This window comes from Mirounga angustirostris, unplaced genomic scaffold (genome assembly GCF_029215605.1).
Source record: "Mirounga angustirostris isolate CCGP_5_RB_7025 unplaced genomic scaffold, mMirAng1.0.hap1 SCAF_9, whole genome shotgun sequence".
Lineage (NCBI taxonomy): Eukaryota > Metazoa > Chordata > Mammalia > Carnivora > Phocidae > Mirounga > Mirounga angustirostris.
Window position 1 is genome coordinate 134,395,846 of NW_026991717.1, and position 14,939 is coordinate 134,410,784.

The following is a 14,939-nucleotide window of genomic DNA, read 5'->3' on the forward strand; positions in this document are numbered from 1 at the left end:
CATCCCAGCAGCAAATGCAGCTCTGCTGGGGTCAGGCGGACCCTCAGAGCCGGGGAGCCACGTCCTCAAGTCACACCGGGATCATCACAACATGGTTTATTTCCTGAGTGTTTTCAACGTGGACTCCGTCGCAGGAGGTTTCCACCTAGAATTTCGTGGGATTTTCAACCTTCCCGAGGAAGAGGACGGCCTCTGTGGCTCTCCTGACCAGCAGCAGCAGGAAGGACCGATTGAAGCGCACGACGGTGTGAGAGGGGCCGTCCTTGGAGCGGACTGTGAGCTTGGTGGCCGTGGCCGCTGCGGCTTCGGTGCCCTCCTCACGGACGTCCAGCACAGCTTTGTGGGCGGCCTGCCAAGGGAAAAACGGACGTCAGCGGTCCCCATGGAGGCACCTCTACTTCACTGGGCTTTGGGGTTCTGCCTGGGGACGGTGATGCCCCCTCCAGGGGCCTCCAGCTCACTGCTCCCGGTGCCGGGCACGGGGTGGGCAAGTGCAACTAATACTGGTCAACTGGGCCCCCACACGTGGAGTCGGGTGGTTACAAGTGCGCACCGGGAACCTAGGGTCGAGTCCCAGTTCTGCCACTTTATTGTCGCGAACGTTACTTAGGGGCTCCTGCCTTCACTTTCCAAATCTCTGAAAGGGTCATCGTCATGGCGTATTTCCCACAAGGTCATGGGGTGAATGAAAGGAGACGCAAAGTACGGGAACCGTAGTATGACCGCACCGTAGCCCTGGAGACGCAGGGCGGTGTTATTATATACCGGATCCCCTCTGGGTCTTGTAGCGAAGAGACTTCACCAGGGGCTCCTGTCCTCCCAAGCTTCAGGGGGCCTGAGAACTCCAGACGATTACAGTCATTATTGTTCATATGTGCACATAAACACATACTGGGAAAAGGACCGTTACGCTCAGCAGATTTCACTGTGACCTCTGTATTCTTTCCCCCGACACATGACAAAGGCCCCCTTCAGTGACCCAGGACCACTTCTGACCATTCTGATCTATTACCAAGATACATTTTTCCGTCAGGGATCAGAAACCGCCATGCAGACAAGGACCAGACCTCTCGTAAGAGCAGGGGGCACACAGGGTACCTGGAAGGTTCCCTCTCACTAAAAGGGGTGCTCACGGCTCAGCTCCAGCTGATGGATTCTATGTAGGGGTTTGGGCTCATGGTTGCCGTGTGGGAACTGGACTCAGTGATTTCTTTCAAGACAGTCAGAAATCTATACTTTGAGGTACAATATCTTACATATTAGAAATTGGCTCTCGGGCACCTGGGTGGCTCAGTCGTTAAGCGTCTGCTTTCGGCTCAGGTCATGATCCCACGGTCCTGGGATCGAGTCCCACATCGGGCTCCCTGCTCGGCGGGAAGCCTGCTTCTCCCTCTCCCACTCCCCTGCTTGTGTTCCTGCTCTCACTATCTCTCTCTCTGTCAAATAAATAAATAAAATCTTAAAAAAAAAAAAAAAAGAAAGAAATTGGCTCTCTTTTTCTTTTTAACACTGCAGGCCAAACACAGCACATCTATAGAGGATACAAATGGCCCATGGGCAGCCAATTAGGCCTCAGTGTGAGGCCCTAGGCTTCAGGGTGGTGAGGTCAAATGGCAGGTTGGACACCTGCTCATCTGTAATAGGTCTTGAGGTAAAAGTGTTGCCCTCCCAGGAGAAATCTGATTTTCAAGGAACGGTAGTTGGATCTTAGGAACATTTGTTGGAAGAGGGATAAAAGTTGCCTGTGTGTCAGAGTGATGATGGCCATAAAGCCACAGGCCTGGCAGCCTTGAAATTCAGCCCTACTTCTGCCATAGAGAGGTCACTTTCCCTCTTGGGGGTCTATGTTTCTGTATCAGTGAGATGTGAGGGCTCGATTAGCCAGTCGCTATAGGCCCTTCCAGCTCGAGCAAATGTTCTCATGGACCAGCTCACTTTGGAAAGCTGCAGGAAGTCTCTCCTTGTGATTCCAGAAAAATCAGCATTTTTATCAAAGGCATCCCGGATGCCCATCTTCGGGAGGATGGTTTCCAGGTCATAGGAGGCAGAAATGGAGAATTTTGGAATGAACACCTCTATCCACCTGTGGAGATGGGGAAAAGAAAAAGGTGAGGTCACAAGCCCCTTGGTCTCTATCTCTGCTTCTGGGTGGCATTTTGGGAGACTCTGTTCTTCTAGCTATTCCTGGTTGCTGCTAAAGTAGTCAACACATCCCAGACAACCAACCCAGCTTGCTCTGGAGGTAAGGCCCCTGGATGAGCAGCCCTAGCCCCATAGATGAATAAGAAGGAACGGGGCCCTGTAGTAAAGTAGGGACAGAGCATAGATGGGGGCCCAGCAAGGGAGCCCATGCCCGCGACCCATGGGGGACACCAGGTGGTGATGGAAGCGTGTCTGCCATCTCCCCCAGCCCTTCTTGAGACAAACCCTGCTAAGTGCTGAGAGCAGAAGAGTCCAGTAGAACTTTCTGCAAGGTTGGAAATATTCTGTTTGTGCTGACCAGTAGGTTAGCCACGAGGAGCTCATGGTTATCGAGCACTTTGAACGTGGCTCGTGCCAATGAGGGAAAAAAAATGTAGTTTCACTAATTTTAATTCATTTAAATTTTTTTTAAAGATTTTATTTATTTATTTTTGAGAGAGAGAATGAGAGACAGAGAGCATGAGAGGGAGGAGGGTCAGAGGGAGAAGCAGACTCCCTGCCGAGCAGGGAGCCCGACGCGGGACTCGATCCTGGGACTCCAGGATCATGACCTGAGCCGAAGGCAGTCGCTTAACCAACTGAGCCACCCAGGCGCCCTAATTCATTTAAATTTAAATAACTACATGGGGCTAGTAGATGGACAGCACAACCCTGGAGTTCAGCATAACTTTTTTTCTTCCTCTGCAATGGTTTCCCTGAACCAAGAATGAATAGCCCACATTTACTGAGCATTTACTATGTGTCAGGCACGTCTCAGGCACATTCATGAGCTTCATTTCCATTTTAAAGATGTTAAGAGTTAGTTTTAGTACTTTACCCGAGGTCATGTACTTGGTAAGTCACAGAAATGAAAGCACAGAAGTGCTGGATGGACCCTGACGTCCTCATCGATGAGCATCTAGCACAATGGACAGCTCTCTCTTCCCTGTTACGGTGCCCTGCGCTGGCCTGGCCATCTCCTCCCTGCTCTGTCTGCAGCTCTTCACACACTGCCCCCTGCCCCAGCCTCTGTGTTGCCTCTTCTGTCCAACCATGGCTGCAGTCAGAGAGGAAACCTATGAAGCATCCTGCAGTGTTCCTTGATTCCCAGCTACGCTTCTTTGCCAGTGCTGCTTCCTTTCCAAGCCTGTATGTCCTAGCTGTAGCCTCACGTCCTACCTATGCTCCTGACTCAAATGCACTACCTCCGTGAAGCCTTCCATGGATCCCAGCTGAAAGCGAACTCTCTTTGCTCAGAAGCTCCTCAGCACACTGCCTGCCTTCTGCTGAGGCACTGATCTTTGTCTTCTTGAATTACAGTTATCCCTGATCCTGTCTTTTGTCTCCTCCTGGCTGTGGGCACCTTGGAATGGTGCCGACAAGGCCAAGAAAATATTGCTAAGAGATTATACATAAGACTTTGACATTCTTTTTAATCTTATGGTTAATATCCTTTTGATAGTCTCCATAATCGTTACAGAACGAATAATAATCTTACCTATTAGCTAACATTATCGAATGCATACGCTCTTCCTGGCACTGTTCTAAGCACTTTATAAATAGTAACTTGTTTTATCTTTTCAACAACTTCTGGGTTGAGTAATAGTGTTGTCCTCACTTTCTAGGTGAGCATTAGTGCTTTTTTTGCCTGTTTATTTTTATGGACTCATTCCATGGAATTTAATATCCGATCGGCTGCTTGAGTGAGTTCTGCTAGCAGGGAATCGCTACAATGACATAATAGTGTTGCAGGAACATATTAGCTACATATTAGCCTTGGACAATTCACCTCCCGTTTTAGAGCCTCTACTTCCTTACCTGTGGATGGGGGTGATAGCACTCTTCACCTGTCAGGTGATTGTGAAGTTCCCTATCCAGCAGGTGCTCAGTTGGCATTCAACAACTGCTATCATGGTCTTTCCCCCCATCCTTGGAGGTATCCCATCACCCGCCTCGGACCCCAGGAGACTGACACAGATTCCCACCTCTTCTGGAGTAAGTGGCTCCATTTCCTCAGCATCCTGGCTGACAAGGCCTGTTCCAGCTGCCTCATCTTGCCCTGGCCAGGGAGAACAAAGAAGGCCACAATGTCTCCACTGTAGTCCATCTGCAGCACAGAGCAGTTCAGCTCTGAATCCACTCCAAAAGCAAACTGTTCTACCTGATGCATCATTGGGACCTTCACAGTGGTCCTCTTGCCCACCAGGAATGGGGAGCTCTTCCTCGTATATCCAGGGTTAAAGGGCTTCTCCCACTTGGCTAGCACAAAGAGAAAAGAGAGGTCTTTAGGTCTAAGTATAGTCAGTGAGGTGAAGACAGCAAAAATGATGAAGTAAGGATCTCTGAAAACTCGCTCCTCCATAAAAACAATGAGACAAAACCACCCACAATGGTCTGAATTAACTTCCTTAGAACTCTAGAAATTAACCAAACTCTTTCAGCAAATTAGGGAATAGTTTATTAAAGGGAAGCAGCTAAATCTTGGTAAGAAAGTGAGCTTTGTGGTATTTTAACTTGCCCTAGTTCCATTTTTCTTGTCCTGGCTCTTCAATAATAGCCTTGAAAAATAAGAGCCTGCATTTGCAGTGAAAGCCAGCAGGCTGGCAGCCACTGAAGGGGAAAAAATAGGGCTGGAATACTTTCAAAGACTCATTCCCAAAGAACTGTTATTTGACCCGTCCTGTGCTTCCCTGGAAGGCATCCCTCGAAAAATTGTCTGTATTTGATCTGATTTGGAGTTCAACCAATGCAAAAAGCCCATTCCTCAGAGGAAATTAGTAAAAACAGTCACAGGTGGTGATAAATTTTGCAGCTGCTGGAGGCTGTAGATAACAGTTGAGGCAAACAACAGATTAATCAAAAAGGTTAACAGGAGAGGCTGGGGGCAAATAACAGTTGGGACAAACAACAGATTAATCAAAAAGTTAACAAGACAGGCTGGGGGCAGGGGTGGCATCTGACAGAGTAAGGACCTCTGAATATTTCCCCTTCCATTAGGACAATGAGAAAAACTGGCAAAGATATTCAGAATCAACTTTTTTGGAACTCTGGAAATTAACCAAAGGCTTGCAGCAACCGGGGAGTTAATTCAAGAAAAATGGCTGAATCTCAGTAAGAACAGTCAACTTCATGGTTATTTTAACTTGTGAGAGTCCCACCCTCTACTCTCCAGCTCTGCAGTAGCCTTGAAAAATAGCAGCCTGTATTCCCAATATCATCGGGAGAAGAATTTTCAAAGACTTATTTTCAAACAATTACTATTACTTGACCTCTCTGGTAGTTATCTGGAAGACCCCACTTACAAGGTTGAATGGTGCTCACTCAGTGCTTAAAGCCTTCTTCCCAAGGGGCTGGAAGTTTTTGTTAGAAACAGTTATAGGCAAGTGTTTTGTTTCATGGTTGTCTGGATGAGGATAATAGATGGGACAAACCACAGAGTGATCAAAAATTCTGAAAGGAAAAGCTGAGGAATAAGATGTCCATAGGAGCTTTGGAAAGTGCCACTATATCTTGGGCATTTAGAGGCTGTGGGCATGTATATAGCTGTATGCATATTTGAGAAAAAATATGAGAAGGCTGTAAGTTCCTACTTATGGCTGACCTTGAGGGTCTGCATAGACAGAAAGTGAAGACTGAGTCAGAGTTATAAACTGCTTGGCTGAGTGTTGATGGCACATTCCACCATGCACACAAAAGCCCTCAGCAAAGACTAGGAGATTTATTTATTCTAGACACATACGAAATCTCTGCCCAATCACAGCTAAGCACTTAACTAACCAAGAAGACACTTCGGTGGCCACACATCACAAGTATAGACTTTATATTTTTCTAAGATTTTATTTATTTATTTGACAGAGAGATAGAGAGAGAGCACAGATAGGCAGAGTGGCAGGCAGAGGGAGAGGGAGAAGCAGGCTCTCCACTGAGAAAGGAGCCCAATGCGGGGCTCGATCCTAGGACCTTGGGATCATGACCTGAGCTGAGGGCAGATGCTTAACTGACTAAGGCACCCAGGTGCCCCAAAGCATAGACTTTAAATAATTAATTCAGAAAAATCACTAAACAACAACTATTGCAACAAGCAAAAACAATCAGTCCTTGGAAGGGGGAGAATCTGATTTTCAGAGTTGTCACATTACATAATCTTAAAAATCCAGCTTTTACAAAAGAAAAAAGTATGAGACATAAGAAGGAAGTATGGACCAAACAATCTACTAATATCAAAAATAAAAGAAGGAACAGTGCCATAGATCTTATGGACATTAAAAGGAAAATAAAGGAATACTACAAACAACACTATACCCACAAATTTGATAACCTAGGTAAGATATTCCAATTTGCCAAAACTTATATAAGAAGAAATAGACAATATGAATAGGCCTATATCTATCAAAGAAATTGACAATAATTAATAACCTTCCAAAGCAGGAAACACCAGGTCCAGATGGATTCACTGGTGAATTCTACCAAACATTTAAGGAAGAAATTATACCAATTCTTTGCAATGTCTTTCAGAGGATAGAAGCAGAGAAAATACTTCCTAACTTGTTCTATGAAGCCAGCATTACTTTAATACCAAATCAGACAAAGGCATTGCAAGAAAGGAAAACTACAGACAAAGATCCGTCATGGACATAGATGCAAAAATGCTCCACAAAATATTAGCCATCAGATTTGATAATGTATAAAAATAATTATATACCACAACCAAATGGGGTTTATCCCAGGTTTGTAAGGCTGGTTCAACATTTGAAAATAAATTAATATAATCCATCATCAAGAAGCTAAGCAAGAAAAATTAATCATATCAATAGATGAAGCAAAAGCATTTGACAAAATCCAACACCCATTCATAATAAAAATTCTCAGTAAACTTGGAATAAAGGGGAACTTCTTTAATTTGATTAAAAATATCTACGAAAAGCCTATAGCTAACATCATATTTAATGGTGAGAAACTCAAAGCTTTTCCACTAAAGTCAGGTATAATACAAGGATGCCCCCTAGAGCCACTCCATTTCAGTATTTTACTGGACGTTCTAGCTAATGCAATAAGACAAGAAAAAGAAATAAAAAGTATACAGATTGGAAAGGAAGAAATAAAACTGTCTTTGTTCACAGATGACATGATCGTCTATGTAGAAATTCCAAGAGTCAACAAACAAAAGGACTCCTGGAACTAATAAGTGATTATAGCAAAGTTGCAGGATACAAGGTTAATATGCAAAAGTCAAATGCTTTTCCATATGCCATCAATGAACAAGTGGAATTTGAAATAAAAAACACAATACCATTTACATTTGCATCCAAGAAAATACCTAGGTATAACTCTAGCAAAATATGTGTAAGATCGATATGAAGAAAATTATAAAACTCTGATGAATGAAATCAAAGAACTAAATGAATGGAAAGATATTCCATGTTCATGAATAGAAAGACTCAATATTATTACGATGTCAGTTCTTCTCAACTTGATCTAAAGATTCAATGCAACCCAATCAATATCCTAACAAATTATATTATCAATATTAACAAACTAATACTAAGGTTTATATCAAAAAACAAAAGACCCAGAATAAGCAACGCAGTATTGAAGGAGAAGAACAAAGTTGGAGGACCGACAATAACCAACTTCAAGATTTACTATAAAGCTACAGTACTCAAGACAGTGTGGTATTGGTGAAGAATAGACAAACAGATCAATGGAACAAAGAGAAAGCTTACAAATAGACCCATGTAAATATAGTCAACTGATATTTGACAAAGGAGTAAAAGCACAAAGGAGTGGAACAAATATAATCTTTTCAACAAATGGTGTTGGGACAACTGGCATTCATATGCAAAGAAAAAAAAGAATCTAGACACATACTTTACATCTTTCACTAAAATTAATTCAAAATGGATCACAGACCTAAAGGTAAAACACAAAACTATAAAACACCTAGAAGATAATAGAGGAGAAAAACTAGATGATCTTGGGCATGGCAATAATTTTTAGATATAACACCAAAGGCATGTCCATGAAAGAAATCACTGATGAGCTGAACTTCATTAAAATTTAAAATTCTGCTCCGTGAAAGACAACGTCAAGAGAATGAAAAGCCAAGCGACCGACTAGGAGAAAATATGCATCTGATAAGACTGTTATCCAAAATATACAAAGAACTCTTAAAACTTAGATAAGAAAACAAATAACTTAATTTTAAAAAGTGGGCCAAAAACTTTGACAGATGCATCATGAAAGAAGATATGCAGATGGCAGATAAACATGAAAAGATGCTCCATATCATATGACATCAGGGAAATGCAAATTAAAATAAGCACAACACACCCATTCAAACGGCCTGAATCTGGAACACTGACAATACCAAATGCTGCCGAGGACGTGAAGCAACAGGGACTCACACACTGCTGGTGGGAATGCAAAATAGTACAGCTACTTTGGAGGACAGTCTGGTGGTTTCTTTCCAAACCAAACACACTCTTGCCATACAATCCTGCAAGCATGCTCCTTGGTATGAGGAATTGGAAACTATGTCCACACAAATCCTTGCATGTATTATATGATCCTATTTATAGAAAATGTCCAGAATGGGCAAATCTATAGAGACAGAAAGTAGATAAATTACTTATTTCTGGGGGAAGAGCAGAAATGAAGTGAGTGTTCGTGGATAGGGAGTCTCTTTCTGAGGTGATGAAAATGTTCTGGAATTACATAGTGGAGGTATTTGCACAACTTGTGGATGTACCAAAATCCAAACCCACTGAACTGTGCAATTTAACTTGGCGGATTTTGTGGTAGGTGAATTATATTTCAATTAAAAAATAAGATTAAATTAAATGGAACAATGTATATCAAGCTCAGGAGACTTGGAAGGGGCTCACGGTGTATTAATTCTTTTCGCTTCCCCTCCCTCCTTGCAGAATGGATAGGTAAATGGGTGGGAAGGTGAACGGGCGGATAGAAGGAAAGATAAATGGGGGAGCGATGAATGGCAGGAGGGAGAAAGGAAGGGAAGGAGAGAGAGGGGAAGGATGGAGGGTTAATACAGTAGTGACGATTCTGCTGAAGTTGGCTCTATCATCATCCAGCCGGTTAGCACAGAGACTCACACACATTAGGCACTCAATACACGATGGATGTTTTAAAGCAACATGCCCAGGATCATGGAACAAGTAAGGGGCAGAGGTAGAATTCAGACCTAGTGCTGTCTGACTTCAAAGCCCATGTCCATTCTGCTGCAGCAGTGTTTTTATAAACTGTAAAGCTCTAGACGGATGCCCAGGTGTTGTGAATGGCAGTCATCCTGGCCTGTCTGCACTTCTACACCTCTAAAAGTGCTCTGGCCTTTGGATTTGCCTCTGAAGCTGGGTTGTCAGAGAACTCTGTGTCCCTCCTCGAAACCTTCGGGAGGCAACCAGGGCAGCTGCTGGTAGCAAGAGATGAGGCCCTTACTCACAAGCTACTTTCCAGAAGATTTGCCCCATGGGCTGCCCACTGAGCCCAAAGTCAGTCCCTCAGGGCACATAACCAGGCTATCCAAAGTCAGAGCTGAACGAGCCTCCATCATAATCGATCGACTGAAGCTAAGAGAGGAAACAGGACGCAGCCACAGTCATGCAGCCAGCCAGTTAACACGCCTGGTCCAAATTCAGACTTCCCATTACCTGACTGTGTTGTCTAGGGTTTGTTTAGCTTGCTTATTCAACTGGGGGAAAAAAAAGAAACAACATTAAAGTCAAAATCAACCTCTCAGAGCCTTACCTTTAAAGAAAATGTGGTTCACCAGTACCATGACCGTCAGAGGTTCAAGGCCTTGGATTAAGTCTACGACCTTCCCTTCGGTCTCCTTCTCCACATAGCTGTTGATCTGCTCCCGGGCAGTGGAGGTGCTTGAGAAATCTGTAGAAAAGACTTTCGACTCATACAGCCTCTTGATGTTGTCCAAGAAATTTGTCTGCAGCCACAGCTCCTTTTTGATGAAGAGGACACTCCCCATCCTCAGGTCCAGGTCTTTGCTGGGGGCTCTGAGCGACTGGAGCAGGTGCTGGAAAGCCTGGTGGATGGCGGGCTCTGGCACGTGTGTGAGGTTGAACCCCAGGCTCTGGAGGATCTGGGTCTTGGTGGTTGAGCGGGCCCCGAGGGAGAGCATGGCCAGGGAAGTGGAGACACTCAGTGGGGAGAAGAAGACGTTCTGGTCCGGAGTCTTCAAAACCAGCCTCCGGTATAGGCGGAAGGCAAAGTTGGTGTTGCTGGAAGACAGCCCGGAGGCGGTGGTGCTCCTTGGGGAGGACAGGCAGGAGAATCCTTTGTTGGGGTCCCTGGGTGGGGGCACGCAGTGGATTGCAGCACAGATGCTGACAATGAGGAACACTCGATAAAAGGCAGATGCCATTTTGGAAGGAAGTAAGTCTGCAAGAGAGGAAAGAACCATCAAGGGAGGGTGAGCCGAGCGTCTGGCCCCCGAATCGGAGATCTTGCAACACTCCACCCCATTTGAGATAGAATGGGGACATGAGGGATGGTTAACAGGGCAGTTCACTCAAGTAATCTCATTGGCTCTCCTGAAGGAGATGCAGATATTATTGTTGTCTTTAGCTTTCAAACAAGTAAACAGGCCTCAGAGACATTGTGTCATTGACCTCAGGCCACCCAGCTAGTTTGTGTTCCGTCTGGGATTCAAAGTCAGGTCTTAAATCCTGAATCTCAGCTCCCACGCTCTTTGCTGTTTCTGCTTCGTAGGCTTCTTATTCAGAAAGGAAGACAGTGGAACCAGACTGCAAATTCCCAATCGTAGCAGCCACAGGTGTCCTCTTCCCCCTCAGAGATCCCTCCAGATATTCTTGGTCCCTTTTGTGTTGAACTGATCATTTCCTTGCCGTGGCTGCCCACCCCCAGCCACAGGCGTTTGCTGGCAATGTCGATGTCCCTCAACAGGCTGTCCTGGGACCGCAGTCCTCAGGGGCCTTGAGCACAGGTGCCTAGTTGCTGGTGGGTTGCTGGCTCTAGCCTCCACCGCCTGCCCCCTGCATGCCTCATCCGGCTAGACTGAAGCACCAGGAGCATTTTGGATTAAGTGAGCTGGTGGCAGGTGGAAATACCAGTCGTTTTAGGGCGGGACAGGGCTGGGCTTGCATCTGACTCTGATGCTCACGATGGGCAAGTTTTAGCTTCTCTGGGCTTCGGTTTTCTTCTTCTGCTCTGGGAGGATGGTCTGCACCTTACCTAGTTATTCAGAGGATCAAGTGTGATGAGGCCACTGGTCTCCGTCAGGGCAGTCCGAAGATCATAGCCATGCTCCCAACAACCTCTTGGTTGAAACTCAATTTATGTAAATTGAGTAATGCTTGATCACACCAGATGTGATTAAAATCAGAAGGAACTATACAAAGAATCTTTTTGCCAAATGAGTAATTCTTTTGGGAAACTGCAAATCTGTCCCCTTTGCCAATTATCTAATTGGGTGATTTTTGTTTTGTAGGCAGGGGAGTGTGAGGCGGGCTGCAGAGACGGGGCCACCGGCAGGAGGTGCAGACTTGATTCTGCCCGTGGGATCCACGGAGGGGATGCAGAGCAGCACCTCCATTCCAAAGGAATTTCCAAGGACTGTTCTGGGAGCCACGCGTGTCCGTCACTGCTCCCCCCGCCCCGGGCACAGTGCCCCGGGTAGGAGCGGCAGGAGAAGCTTGGTGCACTGTCCTGAGCGGAAGGGCGTTTACACCAGTGTGGAAGGGACTGAAGGAGAGAGGCACTTGGGACAAAAAGCCCGAGTTTCTCCTATTTGATGAACCCCGTGACAGGCGGAGGGTGCTCAAAACGCCGTGCAAGAATGTGGGGTCTGTAAGGACAGCTCTGATGGGTGGAGGGGCCTGCTGGGTTAGCGTGGGGTCGTGTCAAAGTGGAAACCACGGGCCCAACATGCTCTCACTTACACCGAGTTCCCAACAGGGCTGAAAACCTCATCCAACTGCAGGTTCCGCCTCTACCCAGTCGGTCAGGAATCTCTCCATCAGGCCAGTGAGTCGGCCACGTGGGCCCTGCATCCCCCCCAAGGGAGATGAGGTCATCTGTGTGGGAAGACCCCTTGCCTTTCCCTCTAGGGCAAAACGCCTGGCCTGGAACAATCTCTTTTGTTTGCCAATAACGTCCTTGCCAAACCCCCTTTCTATGAAAACTTGCCATTTTGTACACCTCCTCGGAGCGCCCCTCTGTTTGCTGCCCGAGTCATGTGTCATTTAATAAAGCCAATCAGACCTTTAACTTTTCCTTGGTGGGCCTGTCATTCCCAGGAGCAGTGCTTGAGCTCGACAGTCAGCCAGGGGCCAGAGCCTCGGCCAGACCAGCACTCTCCTGCACGACCACGATCTGGGTAAAGAATGGCAGCCTCGCGCGCCCACCTTTGCATCCTGTCCTCCCAGGCCTGGCTTCACCGCCCCCCGACTGCCGCCCCGTCTGTGAAAGGGGGTGGCCCCGAGGAAGAAGGAACACAGTCTGTGTACCACCCAGCATGGTGTCGGGCCCGCAGAGGGCCTGAGGTCAAAGCTGCTTCTCCCTCGTGGCTGTTTGTGCTTTGTGTCCCTCACTTGGAAGCAGGGTGAAGGGGCAGGCCTGCCCTTGGGTATTCCTGACCGTCGGAAGGGACGGGGCTGAGGGCAGAGAACGCCAGCCACGCCGGAGGGGGAAGGGAGACGCCGCAGGACATCGGGGGCCTGTATCCCTCTCGGGGTGGGTGGGGGTGGGAGTGGGGCTCCCCTGCTAACGCCGGCTGTACCTCCCAGAGGATCCACACCCCCACCAGCAGGCACGGCCTGGCCAGAGGGCGTCTGACTCCATGCCCCAAGTCCTGGGCTGAGCAGGGGAGACCGGCCTGGACCAGTAGCCCTTCAGGCAGTCCGCTAGTGAGTGTCCTGGCCCCTCGAGGCCCTGGCCTTCATGTGGCCTTAGGCGAGCCGCTGCTTCTCTCTGGGCCTCAGGGAGGGGGCCTCCAAGGGCTCTATGGCGATGGGCCTCAAGGGGCAGATCCTCACGCTCTTGAGGAAAAGCTGTGACGAAAGCTTACTCATTCAGCTCTTAAAATCCAACCTCCTTCCGCACTTGGCCTCTCCCCATGCCCAACTCCTATCCTCTCATGGCTGCCCCTTCTGTCTCCCACGGAGGCCCCCCACTGCCTCCCTGCTGTGACATGACTGTGGCTGGGGGCGGGGGGTGAGTCCTGCCATGGGCTCTGCCCGTCTCGAAGAGAGGGACACTGTCCCCCCTGCACCTGACCCTGCCTGGGCCCCTCTCGCCCGGGGGGCCACTGCCTTTATCCCACCTTTCATCCTCTCTCCCCTGCTCAATCCCCCACTTGGCTCCCGGCTGGGTCACTCATCCACACCGCAGACAGATGGAGCTTTCCAGATGCAAAGCTCATGTGTCACTCACCTATTCAGCTTCCTCAATGGCTCCCCACTGACCTTGGGAGGAACGGCCACGCACCTGTCATTCAAGGTCCTTCTCTGCTGGGCTCTCACTTACCTCCCGAGCTTCATCCTCAAGCACACAGCTGTTCCACGTTGCTGGAAAGGTTGTATGGCCCTCCGCCCACCCACCCTGCCCTGTCTTCATTTGCCTCCTTGTCTACTTGAGTTCCAAAGGGCTTCATTCCATTCTAAAACCCCACACTCCTGGTGACACACACTTCTGGCAAAGCCCCAAACCTGGAATAAGCCACCTGTCTGTTCCTTCTTTGCCAGCCACTGGAGGGAAGTGGCTCACTGAGGCGGTCTGGTCCGCAGTGACTTCCCAACCACCGATCTTGATGTGCCCGGCAACAGGCACCTCACTCTCCCATTGACTGCAGGAAATACCTCGGTCTTCCATTTCCTGAAGACGGACTCCTGAGCCTCCCGTGAGGGCATCTGTGCATACACACACACACACACACGAGACCACCTTGGCCCCCGCCTCCCATGAAAGACAGACCCTTGGAAAAGGAACATATCCCCCTCTGTCCAGCACTCCTTGCAGAACTTGGAGAGCATCCCTTATGTCCATCCAGGACCCTCACACCTCTCTCTTCCATATTCCCAACTACATCCTTGCTGTTGGCTTTTAAACATGGTCAAGGCTTGCCCGCTAGGACCAACAAACCACTACCAACGGCACGATGAAAACCCCCCTTCGCTCCCTGTCTCCATCCTCCCCATCCCGACTTACATCCTCACGAGCTGTGTGTTCACTGTCCTCACGGTCTCACTTCCACTCACCCTTGGCCCACTCCAGTCTGGCTTCTGGGTCCACAGAGACGGGACCAGCCTGCGAACGTGGCCAGGTTCACCCTAGCTGCCTCCCCAGTAACAGCTGACACTGGAGACCACACTGTCTTCTCCAGTCCCTCCCTGAGGCTCTGTGACACCATGACCTCCTGCTTTTCTCCTCTCCCCCCATCTCCCTCCGTTCCTCCTCCTTAGTCACCTCTGGGCCTCCCCTCCTGTGCCCCGTCCTGGTGCGCCCCCCGAGCCTCGGCACCCTCTCCTTGGTGCTCTCCTCTGCCTCCAGCTGATCTCATCACGCCCAGGGCTTCATTACCAAGATGCACATCACTTACTATTTTTAATCCCCGGGCCAGAACTTTCCTCGGAATTCCGTATTTCTAACCACCTCCTTGATATTTCCTCCTGATGTCACAAATGAACCTAAAGCTCAGTAAGACCCAGACTGAACTCAGACTCTTTCCCAAACACCATCTTCCCATGGAAGTCACAGCTGAGACCTTT

General features: G+C 48.0%; 1 protein-coding gene across 1 annotated transcript; it reads right to left on the bottom strand.

The window, feature by feature from the left end:
• Positions 1-145: 145 nt before the first annotated feature.
• On the bottom strand, positions 146-10,468 carry LOC123862225 (serpin A9). Its single transcript, XM_045901819.1, has 4 exons — positions 9,946-10,468; positions 4,167-4,440; positions 1,936-2,083; positions 146-349 (listed from the first exon to the last, which is right to left on the bottom strand). The coding sequence occupies exons 1-4, from the start codon at positions 10,331-10,333 to the stop codon at positions 146-148; spliced, it is 1,014 nt and encodes a 337-aa protein (XP_045757775.1). The 5' UTR covers positions 10,334-10,468.
• Positions 10,469-14,939: the final 4,471 nt, after the last annotated feature.

Bases quoted from the DNA above. Each gene is read 5' to 3' on its own strand.
- LOC123862225 (XM_045901819.1), bottom strand. From the start codon at position 10,333: ATGCTCTCCCTCGGGGCCCGCTCAACCACCAAGACCCAGATCCTCCAG. The intron at 4,441-9,945 runs GTAAGGCTCTGA...TCTTTGTGCTAG, and splicing joins GAACCACATTTTCTTTAAAG to CCAAGTGGGAGAAGCCCTTT. The intron at 350-1,935 runs GTGAGCTGGTCC...TTCCCTTGGCAG, and splicing joins ACTTCCTGCAGCTTTCCAAA to GCCGCCCACAAAGCTGTGCT.